Below are 20,621 nucleotides of genomic sequence, written 5' to 3'. Positions count from 1 at the left end.
GGGCCAAATGGCCCTCTTCTTCCTGAATTACATCGACTAAGCCCTTAGACTATCAGGGATTGTCAACCAAATGGAAACAATAAGCTCTACTCTGCTGACCTTCCCAAAGCAGTCTGCTTTTCCTAGGTTCCGATATTGAGCCTTCCTGTAGGATTCCATTTACAGGCAAGACTCCATTGAGTTGATGGGAAAGGGGGCTTGGCTGAGATTATTTGGTGAGTTATCAACAGGACCTGGACTAGAACCCAGGGCTTCTGAGTCCAGTGCTGTTTCTGCCATGTGGTCTCCTGGCTCCTACCACAGAGCCACATAGTTTGAGCTACATGTCTTGGCATGGGTGACTGTGTACACTCCTTTTCATATGGGCTCCAGGTATAGCCAGATATGCATGAGCCATAAGTTGCTATGTAAATCTACCAGTTCTTACCAAACAAGTCTGAGCAGCAGCTGGAAGGGCCCAGGGCCCTGATAGCATCTGTCAAATACCACTGGGAGCCTCACCCCTGGCTGTTCATATAGGAAGAGGATTCCCTCTTCATGTAGGGCTGCTGAGAAAGGCATCCCAGGTCCTGTACAGAGGGCAAGTTTATCTAGGCAGTTCCATGTACAGGTCTGTTTCCTCATCTGTAACATAGGGACAGTAATACCTTGTAGGGTCAATGTGGCGATGAATAAGCACAGTGCGTATAAAGCACTCAGCACTTCGGTTCAGCAAAGATTTATTGACCACCTCTGAGCCAGAACTAGGACAGAATAACACAGGAAGATTGACAGGCAGAAACCCACATGTTTGCTCCTAGCATTTCCCCAGCCAGCTTTTGATCTTGTGCAAGCCATTTTCCTTCTCTGGATCTCAGTTTCACCATCTGTAAAATGGTCCCTGTTCTGAGAGAGACTGTTATCTCTCAGAAAAGAAAGAGTGTGTCTGTCACCTGGCAGGAATGAGGCAGGAAAGGAAGGCTGGAACAAACCTGAGCCATAGTGTTGGTTGCCAAGGCTGCCCCTAAGGCTCAGGTATCAGCCAGACCTGGGTTCAACTCCTGGCCCCACCACTTAACAGCTGTGTGACTCTCAGCCACAGGCTCCTCTTCTATAAAATGTGATAATGATTCTGCCTCATGGGGCTATCATTTTAGCGTGTGAAGGGCCTAGCAGAGTGCCTGAACCTAAAAATTATAATTAGGAGCCTGTAATCCTAGCACTTTGGGAGGCCAAGGCAGGAAGATCACTTGGGCTCAGGAGTTCAGGACCAGCCTGGGCAACATAGTGAGACCTTGTCTCTATTTTAAAAATTAACAATAATAATAATAATACATATATAGTAAATATATATACATATATATATATTTATAATCAGAAGCCACACGTCATGGCTTATGCCTGTAATCCCAGCTACTTGGGAGGCTGAGGCAGGAGGATTGCTTGAGGCCAGGAATTTGAGACCAGCTTGGGAGACAGAGCTAGCTCTTGTCTCTAAAAAAGAATAATAATAATTAGTAATAATAGCAGCTTCTACTTATTTACAGTTTCCTTTGTGCCAGGTACTGGAGTAAGCTCTTTGCATCTATTACCAGATTTATTCTCCCTGGCAGGGAAAGCTGCTGTTGTTATCCCCAGTTTATTGGTAAGTAGTGAGGAATCCCTGCCTACAATCCCTGCCTTAGTAGATGCCCCGTAAGGGGCATGGAAAGGTAAGAAGAGAGGCAGCTCAAAAAATAATTAAAACACAAAGTGGTAATGTCATAATGATAGTATTAGCACAGAAGTAAAAAGAAAAAAAAAGGCAAAAAAAAAAAGAGTATTTTTTTTAGTGGAGGGAAGGGTAGTCAGAAAAGGCATCACAGGTGATGTGGCACCTAAGCGTGGCTGAAAGTGTCAAGGTTGGTGGGTGTGTGGTTTGTTTTAAATATTTACCTGCCTGCACCAGGAGCCCCCGTACCCATCCCATGAATAACACTAGACTGTTCCTGTAGTCTCCTTCTGCAGTTATCTCGGTCTTAGTAACTAGCATTTAAGTACTTTCACCCACTATTTCATTTCATTCCTTCTGCTGCAACTCCACTCATAAGAAAGAAAAACATTTCTAACATTTGAAATGTTTAAAAAATGGTGGTGACCTTTTGAGGATAGGGAAGGAATGGGACTTGTTATTTTATAGGGTAAGGGGAAGGAACGCACTCCCCAGCTATTAGGTCATCTCAGAATGACTATGTCAGACTTTGTAGGATAAATCTCTATGAATTGTCTTAGTGGAGGCTGAGGGACAGAGCTGTGATAATTGACAAAGCCATTTTGTCAGAGCTGAAGTACATTGACAAAGCTGTGTACGTTACAGCTTGTCTACACTCTGAGTTAAGTAGCACTATCTTTTAATCTCTACTAGCATTCAAAAAATATAAGAAAGAAAGAAGACAGTACCATTTACTAAAAAAATATCTAAAAGGGATCACCAGTATTTATTACTGTAATGTCATTGCCATCACTAGAATCTTCATAATCCTTCCATTCATTGAGAGCTTACCATATGCTAGGAACTGTACTGTTTCCTATGCATTATATTATCCAAGGACTAGGTGTGATTACAGGGGTTCCCCTTATCCTTGGGGGATACGTTCCAAGACCCCCAGTGGATGCCTGAAACTGAAGATGATACTGAACCTTATATTAGGTTGGTGCAAAAGTAATTCTGGCACTTTTTGCCATTAAAAAATAATCTATGATTTTTCCTATATATACGTCTATGATAAAGTTTAATTTAAAAATTAAGCACAGTAAGAGATTAACAACAGTAATAAAATAGAATATAGTAACATCACTACTCTTGCACCCTGGGGCCATTATGAAGTAAATTAAGGGTTACTTGAACACAAGCACTGCAATAGTGAAACAGCTAATCTGATAATCAAGAAGGCTACTGAATGACTAATGGCAGGTGGTATAGACCAGGGGTCCCCAACCCCTGGACCACAGACTGGTACTGGTCCAAGGCCTGGAAAGAACCTGGACTGAATAGCAGGAGGTGAGGGTGGCAGGTGGGTGAGCATTACTGCCTGAGCTCCGCCTCCTGTCAGATCAGCATGGCATTAGATGTACATGGGAGCACGAACCCTATTGTGAGCTTCACATGCCAAGGATCTAGGTTACGTGCTCCTTATGAGAATCCAATGCCTGAGGATCTGAGGTGGAACAGTTTCATTCCAAAACCACCTCCCCAACCCTGCCATCTGTGGAAAAATTGTCTTCCACGAAACTAGTCCCTAGTGCCAAAATGTTGGGGACTGCTGGATGGACAATGTAAATACACTGGACAAAAGGATGGTTCATGTCCCAGGCAGGATGGAGCAGAAGGATGCAGGATTTCACAATGACACATAATTTAAAACTTATGAATTGGGCCAGGTGTGGTGGCTCACACCTGTAATCCCAGCACTTTGGGAGGCCGAGGCAGGCAGATCACCTGAGGTTTGGAGTTGGAGACCAGCCTAGAACACATGGTGAAACCCCAGCTCTACTAAAAATATAAAAATTAGCTGAGTGTGGTGGTGGGTGCCTGTAATCCCAGCTAGGTAGAATTACTTGAACCTGATAGGTGGAGATTGCAGTGAGCCGAGATCTTGCCACTGCACTCCAGCCTGGACAAGAGCAAAACTCAGTCTCGAAAAAACACAAAAAACAAAAAACAAAATTATGAATTGTTTATTTCTGGAATTTTCCATTTAATATTTTTGGACACGGTTTAACCACTAATAACTGAAACCACAGAAAGCAAAACTGAGGAGAAGGAGGGACTACAGTATTACTCTAATTTTCCAAATGGGGAAACAAGCTCAGATTTATAAAGGTTAAATAAGTGAAGGAGCTGCCATTCAAATCCAGAACCTACATTTCCAACCACTGTTCTATATTGTGGTTTGCTTTTTGTCCATTTACTCTGGAGAAGATATCTTTCCATGTCAGTACAGTCATCCCTCGGTATCCATGGGGGATTGGTTCCAGGACTCCCACAGATACCAAAATCTGAGGATGGCAAAGCCCCTTAGTCAGCCACCTATATCCTCAGGCTCTACACACATAGATGTAGAGGGCCAACTGTATGTACAGATATTCTTTCTTTCTTTTTTTTTTTTTTTTGAGACAGGGTCTATTTTTTTTTTTTTTTGAGACAGGGTCTACTCTGTTGCCCAGGCTGGGGTGCAGTGGTGCAATCATGGTACACTGCAGCCTTGAACTCCTGGGCTCAAGCGATCCTCCTACCTCAGCCTCTCATGTTGCTAGAACTTCTGACAGGAGTGTACCACCACGCCTGGATAATTGTTTAAAATTTTATCTTAAAGTAGAAATGGGGTCTAGCTGTGTTGTCCAGAGCAATCTTGAACTCCTGGCCTCAAGTGATCCTCCCACCTCAGCCTCCCAAAGGAGGATTACAGGCATGAACCACAGCACCTGGCTGATCTTCATTCTAACAGGTGCATAATATTCCTATATATGGCCATACTATTATTTATCTACTTCCTACTGATAGACTTTTAGCTGATTTTTCATTTTTGACTATTGAAAGATACGGTAACAGTGTACACTGGGGGATTCCCCCTGCCCCTGCCCACCTGATGGCACTTGGTCTCCCCCATTCCTTTTTTTTTTTTTTGAGAGACAGGGTCTTCCTCTGTCACCCAGGCTGGAGTGCAGTGGCACAATCACAGCTCACTGCAGCCTTAACCTCTTGGGCTCAAGGGATCCTGCTACCTCAACCTCCTGAGTAGCTGGGACTACAGACATGCACCACCCTGCCTGGATAATTTTTAACTTTTTTGTAGAGACAGGGTTTCACCATGATGCTGGGCTGGTTTTGAACTCCTGGGCTCAAAGAATCTTCCCACCTTGGCCTCACAAAGTGCTGGGATTACAGGCATGAGCTGCCATGCCCAGCCCTCCCCCAATTCCTTAGCAAGCTGCCAGGCACTGCTGCTGAGATGCTGCAGGCCCAGCCATTACCTCCCCTCTCTGCTGCTTTTCTTCAGATACACAAAAAAGGCATCTGTCCTGACCCTCAGGCCTGGTTCACAGAATCAATTCCTACCCTACTTCTACCACCCTTCACAAACTCTTGCTTGGGGTATCAGGAAGCTTACGGTAAAAAAAAAACAAAACCCTCTTTAAAATTAAAAAAAAAAAAAAAAAAAGCCTACAGAGCCTGCTCTAGAGCAATGTCTGGAGACATTTCTGGTTGTCACAGCTGGTTGTGGGGATGGTGGGTGTGGTACTGGCAGCTAATGGGTCGAAGTAGGGAGGCTGCTAATTATACAAACCAGCAGGCAGCCCCCCATAATGAAGAATCATCTGGCCAAAAATGTCATCAGTTCCACGGTTGAGAAACTGCTCTACATGTCCCCAGGGACAGATTCTGGAAATGCACACTATCCCTGAGTATTACCTACTCAGGAGGGCCCAGAACTTTAGAGAACAGAAGGGACCTGAGAACTGATCGTAGACCATTCCTTCCTCCATTTACAGTTGGGAAAATGGAAGCCTTGAAGGGCCTACAGTATAAGTTGCCATATGTCTTCTACGAGCTGAGTCTTTTCCATGCTGCACCTCATCTGGGTACAGAGAAGAATCTCCATTTTCCAGATGAGGAGACGTAGGCTTATAGAGGGGAAGAAATGCAGCTAGTAAGCAGCAGAGCTCATGTTAGTCCCACTCTGCCTTTGTCTTCTCTGCTCAGGGCTGGCCCCAACTTGAGAACAGAACTATTAAGCAAGGCCTCTCCTTTCCATGGGATTCGAGGTCACATGCACCCAGCCTGAGATGTGGAAATACTCTCCTGGCTGTGAGTGGGTAGTCTGCTGGGCGTGGGATTTCCAGGAAATCATTTACACAGAGATCCACCCATCCCCAAAGAGGGAAAACAGCCAACCACTGATGGGGAAGGCCCCGGTTACTCTTAGCTACAAGGATGGGAAGTGCTTTCTGTCTCCACTTAAAAAGAAGAGATCATAGGCTCATGCCTATAATTTCAGTACTTTGGGAGGCTGAGGCAGATGGATCACTTGAGGCCAGGAGTTCAAAGACCAGCCTGGTCAACATGGTGAAACCCCATCTCTACTAAAAACACAAAAATTAGCTGGGTGTGGTGGTGGGCACCTGTAATCCTAGCTACTTGGGAGGCTGAGGCATAAGAATCACTTGAACCTGGGAAGTGGAGGTTGCAGTGAGCCGAGATTGTGACACTGCACTCCAGGCTGGGCAACAAAGTGAGTGAGACTCTGAGAAAAAAAAGAAAGAAAGAAAGGGAAAGGAAAGGAAAAGAAAAGAAAAGAACAAAGGTTTTCTGAGCTTTTTAAGTGGGAAGCCCCTGGGCTCAGAAGAATGAAAGCACTTTGAAATAACTCAGAAAGTCAAACATTGCATGTTCTCCCTTATAAGTGGGGGCTAAGCAATGGGTCCTTGTGGACAGACAGAGCAGAACAGTAGACACTGGAGGCTTCAAAAGGTGGGAGGGTAGGTGAGGGATGAAAAATTACCTATTGGGTATGGTGTACACTATTTGGGTGATGGGTACTCTAAAAGCCCAGGCTTCACCACTGCGCAGTATATCCACTAAACAAAACCACTTGTACTCCCTAAATCTATAAAATTAATACAAATAAAAAAGAATGAAGGCACTCCGTGACTCAAATCCCTTCTGGGAAGATCAGAACTGTTTGCCCCAAATCTCACTTGGCCCTTGTCTGAGCCCTTCATCTCCCACCATAAAAATCTTCGAATCCTTCCCATTGTTCTTGGGGTAAAGACCAAAAATCTTAACATGGTGTGAATTACAGCCTGCATGGTCTGGCCCCTCTTCACCTCAGCTGGCACCATTCCTCTCCATCTTGGCACTATCGCTCCTGCCTTGGAGCCATCACATGGTCCAGCCGTCCTGCCCAGCGGTAGCTTCCTCTAAGGTTCTCAGGCTTCAGATCCCAGTTCAGACATCACTTCCTTAGCAGCCTCAACAAGGTTGGATCCCCATTTTCTCTCCCATAGTTCTCTGCGTGGCTGTGATTTGATTCATGTCTTTCTCCCCCACCACTCTGTGGATTACCTAAATCTGTCTTGTTCACTGTTGTACCCACCCCCACCACACAGCTGGCACAGGAGGGCCTCCTGCACCATGTGGCCTCCTTGCTTATGCGTCCCTGGCAGTAGATGATATAGGGGCTGGTGAGAGTTGTTCAGTTTTCTCTTTCCTTGGGGTTTAGGGCTAAGGTGGAGAAGGAGCGTGATCGGGCCAGGGTGACAGGAGGGATCCATGGGGAAGTGGCCCAGGACATGCAGAGAGAGCGGCGCATCTTCCAGCTGCACATGTGTGAGGTAAGGTATGCTCTAGATGGGGGGTGAGGGACAGGATGTATCTTCCTGTCTGCTTCTCCAGGGGACCAGTCACAGGCTCAGTTAAGGTCCTGGACACATGGCCCTGTGAGATGTCACCAAGGCCCAGTCACAGCCAGGAGGATTAGCCTGGGATGGGGACTGCAGCCTCTTATTCCCAGGATTCTGCTTCAGCTTACATCACGCATCTTGCCCTGCCCTCCCCCTAGTATCTGCTCAAAGCTGGAGAGAGCCAGATGAAGCAAGGTCCTGACTTCCTTCAGAGTCTCATCAAGTTCTTCCATGCCCAGCACAAGTAGGTGTCTCCCCACATCCCTGCCACTAACTCTTCCAGTGTCACAGAACAAGGCCCCTTTCAGGATGTGGCAGACCTGCAAGTCTCTTTGGATGCCTGCACCTGTTGGCAGAACTTTCATAGCTCCTCCTCATTGAGTGCTCACTGGGTGTCAGGCATGAGTACTTCACAAACGTCAATTCATTCAATCTTCTGGGAGCAGGTACTGTTACTATCCCCATTTTATAGATGAGAAAACTAAGGCTTATTTTCCAAGATTACACAGCTAGTAAGTGGGATTTGAACCTAGTCAAGAGAGACTCTTGTCCCTGGAGTGTCTGTTCTTGACCGTCAGGCTACAGTGCCCTGAGGTGCCCTGTGATCCTTACAGTAGCTTCTCCCACACTTCTGGCTTCATCTCTCATTTCCATCTTTCTCTGGACCCTTGTTTGGCCTCTGATATCTCTTAGCTTTTTCCAAGATGGCTGGAAGGCTGCCCAGAGCCTGTCCCCCTTCATCGAGAAGCTGGCAGCCTCAGTACATGCAGTAAGTTGGGTCTCACCCTTGGGAATGTGATTAAGCCCCTGGTCCTTCCAGGAAAATCTGTGGGTGTGGAAGAGCTGGCTCCTGCCCACAGAGTGAGGCTACTGCCCTACTCCTCTGGGTCTGGGCTCTGTGCCTGGCACATTTGTTGGCTGGTGATAGGGTCACATCCTCTGTCCCATAGCTCCACCAAGCCCAGGAGGAGGAGCTACAGAAGCTGACCCAGCTCCGGGACTCTCTCCGAGGGACGCTGCAGCTTGACAGCAGAGAGGTCAGCCCCTGAACCATCCCAAAAGGAATGCCCTCCCCCAAGGCCCACCATGGAGGGAGGGAGAGAAGGAAGACCCACAGGGTCCCCTGGAGAAGTCTCCCTGAGTGAGCCCCTGCACAATGGGGCTCTTCCCACTGAGATGCCCTGAGTTCTCCTTTGCATGTCTGAGGGACAGGAACACCTGAGTCGAAAGAACTCAGGAGGTGGCTACAGCATCCACCAGCACCAAGGCAACAAGCAGTTTGGGACGGAGAAAGTGGGCTTTCTATACAAGAAAAGTGATGGGTAAGTGATTCAGAGCTTAAGTAATTCACCCAATGTCAACACTGCTAGTAAATGACAGGGCTGGGCAAGCTGCCCAAAGGGATTGTTGTTATTTGTGTAGACCATGAGGGTTGCAATGCAAATCCTCAAATCCTGGGTTGTCCAGGACACCTGGGCATGTGAAAGGTCACTGGTTGTTCTTAAAGAAGAATAGCAGCAGCTAATACATATTGAACATTTACTATGCCTTCATTCTTAGCCTCTGCAATATACTGAATATGCCTAGAAATGAAAGTATTGACTGCCTTGCTCCCTAGTGTAAAAAAAAAAAAAAGAAAAAGCAGTCTGTGGGCGGGGTGCAGTGTCTCACACCAGTAATCCCAGCACTTTGGGAGGCTAAGGTAGGCGGATCACTTGAGGCCTGGGTGACAGCAAGACCCTGTCTCAAAAAAAAAAAAAAAAAAAAAAAAATTGTTGTGAAATGCAAAGGCCCTTGTGGGATACATTCATGTTTCTACCTACTAATCAGTTTAATCAGAGAAGAATAACTTTGAAGAAGAAACCAATGAATATTTACCTGTTACAGGAGAAGTGTTAAGTAATTTTGGATCAGGGACTTGTTAATTTTATTTTTGGGGTCTTAATATTGATCTTGCTTAGTTGAACCATAATCTATTTGTTCTGGTCAAGAGCCTGTGCCTCTCGGACTAGGAGCTCCCTAATGGTATAAAGCTGTGTCTTGGCTGGGCACGATGGCTCACACCTGTAATCCCAGCACTTTGGGAGGCCAAGGCAGACAGGTCACAAGGTCAGAAGTTCAAGACTAGCCTGGCCAAAAAACCCCGTCTCTACTAAAAATGCAAAAATTAGCCAGGCTAATTTTACAGGGTGGTGCACGCCTATAGTCCCAGGTCCCAGCTACTTGGGAGGCTGAGACAGAAGAACCTCTTGAACTTGGGAGGGGGAGGTTGCAGTGAGCTGAGACCATGACCATGCCACTGCACTTCAGCCTGGGCAAAAGAGCGAGATTCCGTCTCAAAAAAAAAAAAAAAAAAAGCTGTGTCTCCACCATCAGACTGGAAGCTCTCAGAGGGCCAGTCATATCATCCCCTTAGAATAAGGATTCCCAGGGAGTGAGGCTGTGCTTCTCCATCAAACTAGGAGGATCTTCCTAAGAGCAGAACTGTGTCTCCTTTATCAGAAGGGAGCCCCAGAGAGTCAGGGGTTGGAGGTGTAGGGTGAGGAGAAGGAAGAGGTAAAGGGATGTGGCTAGAGATCATACAGGTGGGGGGAAGTCTCTTGTTCTCTGACACCAGGGAACTAGGTGTGAGCCTTGGGTCACTGTCCTTCTATCCCTCTGGGCCTTAGAATTCGAAGAGTCTGGCAGAAAAGGAAGTGTGGAGTCAAGTATGGCTGCCTGACCATCTCACACAGCACGGTGAGGCCTAGAGGTGGTAGGAGTCTCAGGGCGCGATGGAGCCTCTTCTGCTGTTCTGAGCAAACAATGTCAAGCCCTTCCTCCAAGACTGGCCCCCAAACCTTGGTCCAGGGAGCTGCACACACTTGTGGGAGGACGGATGGGACCCGAAGGCCCCAGTCTAGTCTTAGTCTACACGCCACATGCTTGAGGTGCTGGGTGAGGAGAAACACAACTGGAACAGGATGTTATGCCCATTTAACAGATTGGGAAATGGAGTCCTAAAGAGTTTGGAGGGCCAGAGGTAACGCATACATCCTCCACAGATAAACCGGCCCCCAGTGAAGCTGACCCTGCTGACATGCCAAGTGAGGCCAAACCCCGAGGAGAAAAAGTGCTTCGACCTGGTGACCCGTGAGTGGTCCCTGTGCCTCTCCCCAACAGCTGCCCAGGGCTTCTCTAAGACACCTGTCAGCTCCCACAGGGCTGCAGTGCGGGGTCTGTCTCCAGTTCCATACATGGTATCAAAGAGCTGCTACTGCAGGCATAAGAATCCTTAGGTCCAGGACACCTACATGACATTAAATATCAAAATGTACCCACTCTCCATAATAAATGTGACTATATAGAACATATTTAAGTGGATTTGCGTCATCTGGGTTTTGAAATTATTTCTTTTTAAAAATTTTTATCTTTTTTCCCAAATACCCAGACTTGAAGAAGATATTATTATTTCTTTACATTTTCCACTTTTCCTTCTTCAGAGCCTTTGGTGCGGACTTTGTGTGAGGCAGACACAGGCTGAGAAAGACCTAGATCTTGTCCTCAGGAAGCTCTCTCTGGCAGGGGTGTGGGGTGGGGACCCAGGCCTGTAAGATGAGGGGGCTGTCCAGAAGATGGATGCAGATATAGCCCTGTAGAAGATTAGAGAGCGGGAAGGCCTGTGCTGCTGTGGGGAATCAGGAAAGGCATTTGGAGGAGAGAGTATCTGAGTTTAGCCTTGAAGGACATGTAGAATGAAGAGTTTGTGGGATGGGGGCTTTTGAGGTGACAGGATTCACATGATGAAAGGCATAGAAGCAGGAGAGTGGGTCTGGCCAGTTTGGCCAGAGTGGAGGGTTCATGTAGTGGAGTGAGAGCTGAGGCCTGGGAATCCCCCCTAAAGGTTTGGACCTTATTTCCTGGCAATAGGGAGCCAGGGAAGATCTTGGAGCAGGGCAGTGATATCATTAGAGCAAGAGCCTTGAGCACAACAGCTGGGAGCTGGTACAGGCTGGGGAAAAGGAGAAATGGGAAGCAGGGAGACCAGACAGTAGGCCTGGTCACCCAGGAGAATACCAGGAGGGGCCCAGTGGGGTGGTGACAGTTGGTTCAGAGGATGCCCTGCCTCTGAGCTGTGTTCTCTGGGGTTCTGTGCCCTGGGACACCTCATCTGAGCCTGGAACAAGGGCTTCACACAGAAAGAGCTTTGTTGGGATTCTACTTCGGAGGCCACTTCGGAGAAGCTGCCCCTGCTGCCAGCCACTGTCATTCTGCTCCCTCCCTACTCCTAGCTGGAGAGTCAGACTTGGCAGGGACAAATCTCCATAGCTCCAGTGGCTTTGGTGGGGGCTCCGGGAAGGCCAGCAGGATTTCTGTGGGCCAGAGACCCTCTTTTCTCCCGATAGACAACCGGACGTACCACTTCCACGCGGAGGACGAGCACGAGTGTGAGGCGTGAGTGCCCCCTCGGCCAGCCTTGTGGGTGGGGGCTGGACGCCCTACATCTTCCCGCCTGACATCCCCATCCCACCCCGCTCAATCTCCGCAGGTGGGTGTCAGTGCTCCAGAACAGCAAGGACGAAGCCCTGAGCAGCGCCTTTCTCGGGGAGCCCAGCGGTGGCCCGGGGTCCTGGGGGGCTGCCGGGCAGGACGGGGAGCCCCAGGACCTCACGAAGCTGCTCATCGCGGAGGTGAAGAGCAGGCCTGGGAACAGCCAGTGCTGCGACTGCGGGGCTGCAGGTCGGGCCCCGGGGGCGGGGCAGGAGGGAGGCGGAAGTCGCGGGGAGGGGCTGCACCTTCAGGCTCGAGCTGCTTTCCTCTGCAGACCCCACGTGGCTCAGCACCAACCTGGGCGTGCTCACCTGCATCCAGTGCTCGGGCGTCCACCGCGAACTGGGCGTGCGCTTCTCGCGCATGCAGTCACTCACCTTGGACCTGCTGGGCCCCTCCGAGTTGTTGGTGAGGGCGGAGCGGGGCCTGGAAGGGGCCAGACTCAGAGTTAGGGGTGCAGTTTCATCCGGGGGCGGGGCTTGCAGATTGTGGTTGGGACCTGGCCGAGGTGGGCTTGGACAAACAGGGGAACTGGTGGTCAGGGGCGGGGCCTCAACGGGGAGGGCGGCCGAAGAGCAGGACTCTGGGGCCTCGGAGCTCAACCCGGTGCGGGCCTAACCACCTGGCCTTACCCCGCCCAACCCCTATTTTTCCACGACTCCAGCTGGCCTTGAACATTGGAAACACGAGCTTCAATGAGGTCATGGAGGCCCAGCTACCCTCACACGGCGGCCCTAAACCCTCAGCTGAGAGTGACATGTAAGGGGATTCTCAGAGACAGCAGCGTCTTGTCTAGGGGATTCTGCCTCCGCAGCTCCCAGGGGCTCGAAAAGGTCTTGGATCAGAAGTCTGGGGAGGCTGGGCGCAGTAGCTCGCGCCTGTAATCCCAACACTTTGGGAGGCCAAGGCGGGCGGATCACTTGAGGTCAGGAGTTCCAGACCAGCCCGGCCAACATGACGTAACCTCGACTCTAATAAAAGTACAAAAATTAGCCGGGCGTGGTGGTGCATGCCTGTAGTTCCAGCTACTCAAGAGGCTGAGGCACGAGATTGCTTGAACCCTGGAGGCGGAGGTTGCAGTGAGCCGAGATTGCGCCACTGCACCCCAGCCTGGGCAATAGAGTGAGACTCTGTCTCAAAAAAAAAAAAAAAAAAAAAAAGTCTGGGGAGAGGGAAGCCTCAGATCTGATGTCTTCAGGACATGGTTCTGGGGAAAAAGAGAGCTGTATCTCCTGTGGGAGGGCCCCGGGGGTGAGCTGGGCGGACACGGTCCATGCTCTGAAATCCTGTGGTTGTCTTTGGTAGGGGCACCCGCAGGGACTACATCGTGGCCAAGTATGTGGAGCACAGGTTTGCGCGCCGGTGCACACCTGAGCCTCAGAGACTCTGGACAGCCATTTGTAACAGGGATCTCCTGTCGGTACTGGAGGCCTTTGCCAATGGTCAGGACTTTGGACAACCGCTGCCAGGGCCTGATGCACAGGTGAGAACCTCCCCCCGCAAAGGGCCACTTACAACCCAGCTGCCTCACATATTCCCCAGTTCTTCTCTGGGACCAGCTCTTACTCCCCTCTGCTCAAATCTCACCATCAGAGGGGTAAGTGGGAAAGAGTGCAGCTTCAGCCAAGCAGGCCTCCGTGGGAATCCTCGCTTTGTTTTTTTCCTAGCTGTGTGATCTAGCGCAGGTTACTTCTCTGAGTCTCATTTCCTCATCTATAAAATGGGTTAATAAGAGCACCCACAGGGATGAAGTGAGAATTAAATAATGTATATAAAGGGCTTAGTGTATAATGGGTATGCAATAAATGTTAGTATCCTTTCCTTTTACCTAAATAGTCCTGAAAATAGGTAAGGGCAGGTTAGTTGAGAGCCAGGAAGGCCACATTGCTTTGGCTATTCCAAGAACAAACACGTGAGCACGGAGAAAGGATATCAGAGACATTTGAAAAAGTCAGTCGACAGGAGTTGCTGACTGATTGGACATCAAAAATTGGATGTCAGCTGGGTGCTGTGGCACCCAGCCTGTAATCTCAACACTTGGGAGGCCAGAGTGAGAGGATCCCTTGAGCCCAGGAGTTTAGGATCAGCTTGGGCAAAGTAAGGAAACCCGGCCGGGCGTGGTGGCTCATGCCTGTAATCCAAACACTTTGGAGGCCAAGGCGGGCGGATCACCTGAGACCAGGAGTTCAAGACCAGCCTGACCAACATGGTGAAACCCCATCTTCAAAAAAAAAAAAAAAAAAAGTAAGGAAACCCACATCTCTACAACAACAATTAGCTGGGTATGGTGGCACACACTCAGGTGGCTGAGGTGGTCGAGGCTATAGGGAGCTGTGAGCCCAGGAGGTCAAGGGTACAGGGAGCTGTGATTGCGCCACCACACTCTAGCCTGGAGCGAGACCCTGTCTCAGAAAAACTAAAAATGAATATCTTTGAACTGTCTGATATCTTGGTGGGCTATCCAATGGGCAGCACAGCACTTAGGTGAGGTAAGAATTTGGAACTGCGGGGCTGCAGATCAGGCCCTGGGGCTGGGGCAGGAGGGAGGCAGAAGTGGAGGGGAGGGGCTACACCTCCAAGCTCCAGCTGCCTTCCTCTGCAGACCCCACGTGGCTCAGCAGCAACCTGGGCATGCTCACCTGCATTCAGTGCTCAGGCGTCCACCGAGCACACATGTGTGATCATTGAAAACGTGAGGTTACTGAGGTCCTGGTGTGGAAGTGCAATCAGAGAGGGTAGCCCAGAGCCGAGAAAGAAGTTGGGAAACCCGTGTTGGGGGCAGAGGAGGAAGAGCCATGAAGGGAAACAATGAGAGAGTAGTCCTTTACCTTCCTCCCAAACATGAGGCTCTGCTCTGGCAGTCTCAGGTCCCAGCGGTTCTGGCAGCTTCCTATGGGGGGATAAGGGGGTAGCAAGAGTTCAAGAGGGAAATAATGGGTTGGAGGCAGGTGAACTGGGGGAAAACTCAGAGGTTTGGATGTGTATTCAGGCACCTGAAGAGCTCGCTCTACACTTGGCTGTCAAAGTCGCCAACCAGGCCTCCCTGCCTCTGGTGGATTTCATCATCCAGAACGGGTGAGAGCCTCCCTGCCTGTCTGTCTGCCTCCTCACACTCCCTCTCCTTTCCCTACTCTTCTCCCACTCTCTTCCCTCCTTTCCCCTCCCACTTTTTCCCCTGACTTTGATCCCCTCATTGATCTGTTCCCCTTCCTTTCTTCCTGAACCCTCCTCTCCCCAGTGGTCACCTGGATGCCAGGGCTGCGGACGGGAGCACGGCTGTGCACTACGCGGCGCTCTACAACCAGCCCGACTGCATCAAGCTGCTGCTGAAGGGAAGAGCTTTGGTTGGCACAGGTGGGGCTCGAATACTTCTTCCGTCAGATTCCTATTCCCAGCTACCCCTTGTGTGGACTTCCGACAGTCTCGGGTTCTAATCCTGGCTTGCTTCTGACCACCTCTGTGACCTTAGGGGTTTGTCATTCATCTCTTGAATTTCAGCTTCCTCATCTGTAAAATGGGAATAATACCACTGACCTAGCAGGCCTGCTAAAGAGAAAATAATATTTCTGGAAATACATAGACAAATAAATATTAGCTGGATCTGAATGATAGTGATAATAAACGCAGACATTCTGATTCCAGAGGCACATCTTCATCTCTAAGCTGTAATGTTTTCTCTAAGCTGTAATGTTGACCATGACCCCTGACTTCCCCCACTCACAGTAAACGAAGCAGGAGACACAGCTCTGGACATAGCCAGGAAGAAGCAGCACAAGGAGTGTGAGGAGCTGGTGAGGTCTTGGGAGGCAAGGGGCCCCTGACCCTTTCTCTCTCCCTGCTGAGTTCCTGACCCTTGCTCTCTCCCTGCTGAGCCCCAACCTTCTGAACTGCCAAGCCTTTGTTTTTGGCAGCTGGAGCAGGCCCAGGCGGGGACCCTTGCCTTCCCTCTGCATGTGGACTACTCCTGGGGAATTTCCACAGAGCCTGGCTCTGAGAGTGAGGAGGAGGAGGACGAGAAGGTGGGTCCCAGCCCAGACCCTTGGGCCTCTGGATGGTATAAGGAAAGAGCCAGATTTTGCCTGGTGTGTGTTGGCGGGGGCGGTGAGGCGGGAGGACAGGTCTACACCAGAGGAACCAAGCTGTCCTCCTCCTCACTCTTTTGCTCCGGCAGCGCTGCTTGCTGAAACCCCCTGCCCAGGCCCACTGGGCCAGTGGGAGGCTGGACATCAGCAACAAGACCTACGAGACTATCGCCAGCCTGGGAGCAGCCACCCTTCAGGGCGAGAGTGAAGACTGTCCCCCGCCCTTGCCCATCAAAAACTCTTCTCGGACCATGGTGCAAGGGTGTGCAAGACGCGCCAGTGGAGGTACAGTTGGATACCCAGAAAAATGCAGACTATGCCATTCCCAGAGGGCCTGTGTATGCTGGGGCACTGAGCTGAGTGCATGTATTAGTCCGTAGCATCCTCACAATGACCTCCAGGGAGGGGTTCTCATCGTCCCCTTACAGGTAAAAGAACAGAGGTGTTAAGTCACATGCTTAAGATCCCACAGCTAATAAGTCTCTGATGTAGGATTCAAATCCCAGACCATATTATTCCAAATTCCTCAATGCTTCACTTAGGAGAGAGAAGAATTTATGGAGCATTTACTTCATCCTGAGTCCTTTGAGGGCTACTGAGACACAGTCTAGGAGGGGAGGTAAAAACTGGAATGCAGTTCATTATAATACAAGGCACAATGTGATATAGCATGTAGATCCCCAAAGGACAGGGACTTAAAGTGTTTTGTTGAAAACAATTTGTCCAGCACCTAGTGCAGAGCCTGGCTGTTCTCAACAACTATTTGTCAAATGAAGAAACAGACTTTTTCTGGGAGGTTAGGGGAGGGAGGGAGCATGTGTTGATTGGGGGTTGGCTTAGGAAGGCTTCCTGGTGGGGGTAGCATCTGAGTGAACCTGAGGGATGAGCAGAAGAATCCAAACTGAGGGCAGAGTGTGAGCACAAGCAAAAAAGTGAGTTCGCATGGCCCTGGCCGCCGCAAATGAAGGCTCTGGTTGAAGAATACTGGACAGCTAGATGGGGAGTGGACTACTGGCAGGGAACCATAAGAGATCCTAGGCCAGGTGCGGTGGCTCATGCCTGTGATCGAGGCAGGCGGATCACCTGAGGTAAGGAGTTTGAGACCAGCCTGGAAAACATGATGAAACCCTGTCTCTGCTAAAAATGTAAAAACTAGCCAGGCGTGGTAGCACACGTGTAATCCCAGCTACTTGGGAGGCTGAGGTAGGAGAATCGCTTGAACCTGGGAGGCAGAGAGTCTGAATGATAGAGTGAGACTCTGTCTCAAAAAAAAGAAGAAAGAAAAGAGAGATTCTAGAGGCCAGAGACTACTCTGAGGTTGGGCACATAGCAAGTGATAAAGACAGGCTTCATCATTTCTGATTCCAGATCGTTCTGAAGTCCCCAGCTTGAGTTCAGATGCCCCTGAGGCCCCTGAGAGCCTGGGCAGTCCAGCCTCCTCCTCCTCCTCCTCCAGCCTCATGAGCCCCACAGACCCTGGGCGTTCCAGCCAAGCCCCATCCAGCTCTGAAGATGGCCTCCAGGAGCCCCCAGGCACATCCAGACCCAGCCTGACATCCGGGACCACCCCTTCAGAGATGTATCTCCCCGTCAGGTTCAGGTTGGTGAGGGTCCAGCTGTGCAAACAGGGCAAATCCCCTGACTTCTCTGAGCATCCACTGATTTCCACACCTCTAAAGAGTACCTGCCTAAAGACTGGGTCACACTCTGGGCCCATGACTTATGCAGAAATGCCGGACCTGGGACCCCTTCCCCCTTCACAGACTTGCTCCCAAGTCCTGCATGGAGAGCTGAGGAGGAGCCAAGGATCCTGCCTGCTGACGCTAGAGTAGAGGAGGGTTAGCCCCACCTGTGTGGCTTGTTCTAGGGGCTCTCAGTGGGGGCTCTTCGCTCTGTCCCCACCTCCAACCCAGGATCCAGTCTTCTCCCTTCCTTGCAGACCCATTCAGTCTGGAATTTGGAGAGAGGTAGACCTGGGGATATCCCCAGAGCCCTCTGGAGGTCAGTTCCATGGGCCTGTGATGGACCTGGCCTGGGGGACTTGTGGACTCTACCCATCCATCCTAAGCCCCAAGACTGGCTCTGTTCCTGAGCCCTTTCTCCCCACTCTGAAAAACTCTTGGGACACCAGGATCACGTTGGCCTTTCCCTGCCTTCCAGCTCCGAGAGCACTCGCTCCTATCGGCGGGGGGCACGGAGCCTGGAAGATGGTTCCTCAGCCAGGCAGCCTCTGCCCAGAAGGAACATGCCGGTAGGAACTCTGGGACCATGGTTTGAGGGGTGGTGGCAGAGTACCTGGGAGGCAGAGTTAATTAAGAGTAGGCATATTGGGGTGGGAGACCTTCCCGTGATTGGGGTACAAATGGATCCAAGCAGCCACAGTTTGGCCAGTCTCTGTCCTGGTACCTAGCACAGTTTGACCAGTCCCTGTCCTGGTTCTCCTCTTTCCCTGCTGGGATGGCAGCAGTGACGAGGCCCAAGCTCTGGCTTCTCCCCAGGGGAGTATGAGGAAAGTTGTGTCGGCTAGGCCAGTCACTCAGAAAAGGCATCAATTCCTTGCAGAAGAGGCAGGATTAGGGTGGCTGTGTACCAGCCCTTGTTTGCCTAACTCTCCCCTTGTTCATAAGTCTTCTGGAATCCACAGGGACTTGAAGGTCTCAGGCATAGAGGGATATGACAGGGACAGGGCAAGAGCTTGTCATTTTTAATCCAGCTTCTCCCTGCTGAATCACAGAGTCTCCAAGAATGGCATATATTAGTTGAACCTAGGAGTGGGCACAGATCAGAGCCAGTTGTTTTGGGAAGGAAGTGTCTTCTGTCCCTCGTTCCTCCAGGAATTCCTCAGAATGGCATTGGTTGGGATGGGAGTCAGGATGGCAGGGGCAGAAGCTGGTTCTGTCTGGGGAATCATCATCTTCAGTCCACCAGAGTTAGGCACCAGACACAAATCTATGTCCACAGCCTGATTCCACTATTGCCCTGAAAACCAAGTATCCATCAGATGGCATTTAATTGATGCCTGTGATTGTGGTGTTTATGATAGTAAGAGCTTGGGCTTTAGAGTGAGGAGACTGGGCAAGTGGCTCCACTTTGTCAAGCCTCAGTTTCTTTGTCTGTAAAATGGAATAATATAATCTACCCACAATAGGACAGATGTGAAACTGAGTGAGGTGAACACCTGGTAGTTACAGGTGCTTTGAAAATATCAGTTTCATCCTTCTTTCTGCAGGTTGGCTTCACTGAAGGAGATGGCTCAAGGACTGGGACTCTCCCAGCAAGTTCTATGCAACTTTTGCAAGACTAGCTCCTTGCTGGCCTCCGCGTGCCCCATGCTGGGCCCCAACGTTCAGAGTTGGGACTTGAGCTCACAAAACTGGGGAGCTGAGGTGTTTGGTCTCTTCTCACTCTCTCTGTCCCTTGTGCCTCTGTGGCTGGCCTTCTTCCCGCCACGGGCCATGCCCCTACCAAGGACACATGGCCTTTCTCTGTTAGGGCTGATGGCGATTCTTTCCTATCTCATTACCCACTAGGGGCCTAGGAGCCCTGTGGCTGGATCTGAGAGTTCCTGAGCTGGCTTCAGCTGCAGAACCCTCCGTCCCCTATCAGATCGAGACTATTTCACCCGTCAGTCTGGGGATTTCACAAGGGGAGGAGAGCTTTCCATCACTGACTTCTAGATCAGGGACTCTGCCAAGTAGGGACTGTCTTCTCAGCCAGTCATTTATTAGTCTCGTATTCCTTTTCTAAATTCCAGCTCTATGTCTAGACCTGCGTTAGGCACTTCAGATGCCACATAAGTAAGACAAGGGCCCTGCAGGGGTGGTCCTTTGGTGGAAAGCTGGTCTTAAGGGTTGGGCTTGGGAATGGGCAGGGTCATATTCCAGGGCATGGCTCTGGACTCAGCTGGTTTATACCTGTATGACCATTGCAGTTGTCTACAGAGCACATCCATCTGGCTGTTCAACCTGCATGCTGTACTGGCTGTTAAATAAAAATATTCTGAATGTCACTCATTTTGAGGGACAGCACAGCCTTCCCTAGGCACTCTCCTATATTCCCCAGCCAAGTAGTAGAGTCAGATATACTCACATTTGCCTGTGTTCATGATTTAGCAGGAAGGAAAGGAATGGTCTGGGTTGATGGATGTCCACTTCTGTTCTCTTTCTCTTGGTCAACACAGGGGCCTTCTAATGTGAGGGAATGGAGAGGCAAAGAAGAGAGAATGATAGAAATGGGAGGGCAGAGACTTAGGGTTCTGCTTCCCAGCAGTAGAAGTTCTGTCATTTCTCAGCCCCAATGAGAAAGCAGATACACCTAAGCCATCATCAACTGCTAACATCTCAACTTGCTGGTTGCTGGGTGCTGGGCCCTGACAGGAATGGGCCAAGCTAAGCAGTGGGGAGACCAGAGAGCACCAGTGGCCCACACTGCTGCCCGGCTGGAGAGGCTGTGCTGTTTCCCCTGGAGACCTGACGGGTCTGTGGTTCCCACAGGAACAGGGTTGTCTTTTTAGCCCCCAGTATCTGGTTTCATTCATCTCAGACTTGTTATTTCATTCATCTCTAATAAAGTATTGGGGGATCAATT

General features: G+C 50.0%; 1 protein-coding gene across 2 annotated transcripts in view; it reads left to right on the top strand.

Annotated features, from left to right (window-relative positions):
• The window catches only part of ASAP3 (ArfGAP with SH3 domain, ankyrin repeat and PH domain 3), a 58,882-nt gene extending 38,261 nt beyond the window's left edge, over nt 1-20,621 (top strand). The window contains exons 6-25 of one of the 2 annotated variants that reach the window (XM_032300769.1): nt 7,242-7,353; nt 7,581-7,666; nt 8,116-8,191; nt 8,373-8,459; nt 8,635-8,744; nt 10,092-10,161; nt 10,467-10,554; nt 11,808-11,856; nt 11,951-12,141; nt 12,227-12,360; nt 12,617-12,711; nt 13,258-13,435; nt 14,942-15,027; nt 15,191-15,306; nt 15,676-15,743; nt 15,864-15,971; nt 16,124-16,319; nt 17,403-17,634; nt 18,195-18,285; nt 19,264-20,621. In XM_032300769.1, the coding sequence (XP_032156660.1) occupies nt 7,242-7,353; nt 7,581-7,666; nt 8,116-8,191; nt 8,373-8,459; nt 8,635-8,744; nt 10,092-10,161; nt 10,467-10,554; nt 11,808-11,856; nt 11,951-12,141; nt 12,227-12,360; nt 12,617-12,711; nt 13,258-13,435; nt 14,942-15,027; nt 15,191-15,306; nt 15,676-15,743; nt 15,864-15,971; nt 16,124-16,319; nt 17,403-17,634; nt 18,195-18,285; nt 19,264-19,338 (2,248 nt within the window). In that variant the 3' untranslated portion in view covers nt 19,339-20,621. Of the gene's footprint in view, nt 1-7,241; nt 7,354-7,580; nt 7,667-8,115; nt 8,192-8,372; nt 8,460-8,628; nt 8,745-10,091; nt 10,162-10,466; nt 10,555-11,807; nt 11,857-11,950; nt 12,142-12,226; nt 12,361-12,616; nt 12,712-13,257; nt 13,436-14,941; nt 15,028-15,190; nt 15,307-15,675; nt 15,744-15,863; nt 15,972-16,123; nt 16,320-17,402; nt 17,635-18,194; nt 18,286-19,263 lie in introns of both variants that reach the window. The other variant, XM_032300768.1, reaches the window with a different exon arrangement.

The sequence above is a fragment of the Sapajus apella genome, unplaced genomic scaffold (genome assembly GCF_009761245.1).
Source record: "Sapajus apella isolate SASKATOON/1434 unplaced genomic scaffold, GSC_monkey_1.0 scaffold43, whole genome shotgun sequence".
Taxonomy (NCBI): domain Eukaryota; kingdom Metazoa; phylum Chordata; class Mammalia; order Primates; family Cebidae; genus Sapajus; species Sapajus apella.
Note: the sequence above shows the minus strand (reverse complement) of the source record. Positions and strands in the feature narration are given on the sequence as shown.